Raw genomic sequence first — 1,243 nt, 5'->3', positions numbered from 1 at the left:
TGACATTTGGGGTGTGACACTCAGGGGTGGCATTCAGGGGTGACACTCAGGGTGTGACATTTGGGGTGTGGCACTCACAGTATGACATTCAGGGTGGCACTCAGGGGTGTGACAGGGGTGTGGCACAGGAGTGTGACATTTGGGGTGTGACACTCAGGGGTGACACTCAGAGGTGTGACAGGGGTGTGGCTCTCAGGGGGTGTGACACTCGGGGTGTGACACTCAGGGTGTGACACTCGGGGTGTGACATTCAGGGGTGGCACTCAGGAGGTGACATTTGGGGCCATGGCACTCACAGTGTGACATTTGGGGTGGCACTCAGGGGGTGACAGGGGTGTGACACTCAGGGGTGTGGCACTCAGGGGTGTGACACTCAGGGGTGTGACACTCAGGGGTGACACTCAGAGGTGTGGCAGGGGTGTGGCACAGGAGTGTGACATTCAGGGGTGACACTCAGGGGTGGCATTCAGGGGTGTGACAGGGGTGTGGCTCTCAGGGGGTGTGACACTCGGGGTGTGACACTCAGGGTGTGACACTTGGGGTATGACATTCAGGGGTGGCACTCAGGAGGTGACATTTGGGGCCATGGCACTCACAGTGTGACATTTGAGGTGGCACTCAGGGGGTGTCAGGGTGTGACATTTGGGGTGTGACACTCAGGGGTGACACTCAGAGGTGTGACAGGGGTGTGGCTCTCAGGGGGTGTGACACTCAGGGTGTGACACTCGGGGTGTGACATTCAGGGTGTGACATTCAGGGGTGTGGCATTCAGGGGTGGCACTCAGGAGGTGACATTTGGGGCCGTGGCACTCAAGGGGTGACACTCAGGGGTGTGACATTCAGGGGTGGCACTCGGGGGTGGCACTCGGGGGTGGCACTCGGGGGTGGCACTCAGGGGTGTGACATTCAGGTGTGACACTCGGGGTGGCACTCAGGGGGTGACACAGGTGTGACAGTCAGGGGTGTGACATCAAGGGGTGACACTCAGGGGTGTGACAGGGGTGTGACATTCAGGGGTGTGACATTCAGGGGTGTGACATTCAGGGGTGGCACTCAGGGGTTCACTCGGGGGTGGCACTCGGGGGTGGCACTCAGGGGTGTGACATTCAGGTGTGACACTCAGGGGTGTGACACTCAGGGGTGTGACATTCAGGGGTGGCACTGTCCCCTCACCTCGATGGTGCTGTCCAGGGACCCCACGCTGTTCCGCCGGCCCCGCTTGCCTGGGGGGGGGGGGGGAGGG

At 61.1% G+C, this 1,243-nt stretch overlaps 1 protein-coding gene across 1 annotated transcript in view; it reads right to left on the bottom strand.

Annotated features, from left to right (window-relative positions):
- Nucleotides 1-1,062: 1,062 nt before the first annotated feature.
- The window catches only part of LOC120509525 (IQ motif and SEC7 domain-containing protein 2-like), a 16,306-nt gene continuing 16,125 nt past the window's right edge, over nt 1,063-1,243 (bottom strand). Inside the window, exon 13 of the mRNA XM_039724247.1 lies at nt 1,063-1,223. Coding sequence (XP_039580181.1) covers nt 1,150-1,223 — 74 coding nt within the window. The 3' untranslated portion in view covers nt 1,063-1,149. The remainder of the gene's footprint in view (nt 1,224-1,243) is intronic.

The sequence above is a fragment of the Passer montanus genome, unplaced genomic scaffold, assembly GCF_014805655.1.
Source record: "Passer montanus isolate IOZ18808 unplaced genomic scaffold, ASM1480565v1 scaffold520, whole genome shotgun sequence".
Classification (NCBI taxonomy): Eukaryota; Metazoa; Chordata; class Aves; order Passeriformes; family Passeridae; genus Passer; species Passer montanus.
Note: the sequence above shows the minus strand (reverse complement) of the source record. Positions and strands in the feature narration are given on the sequence as shown.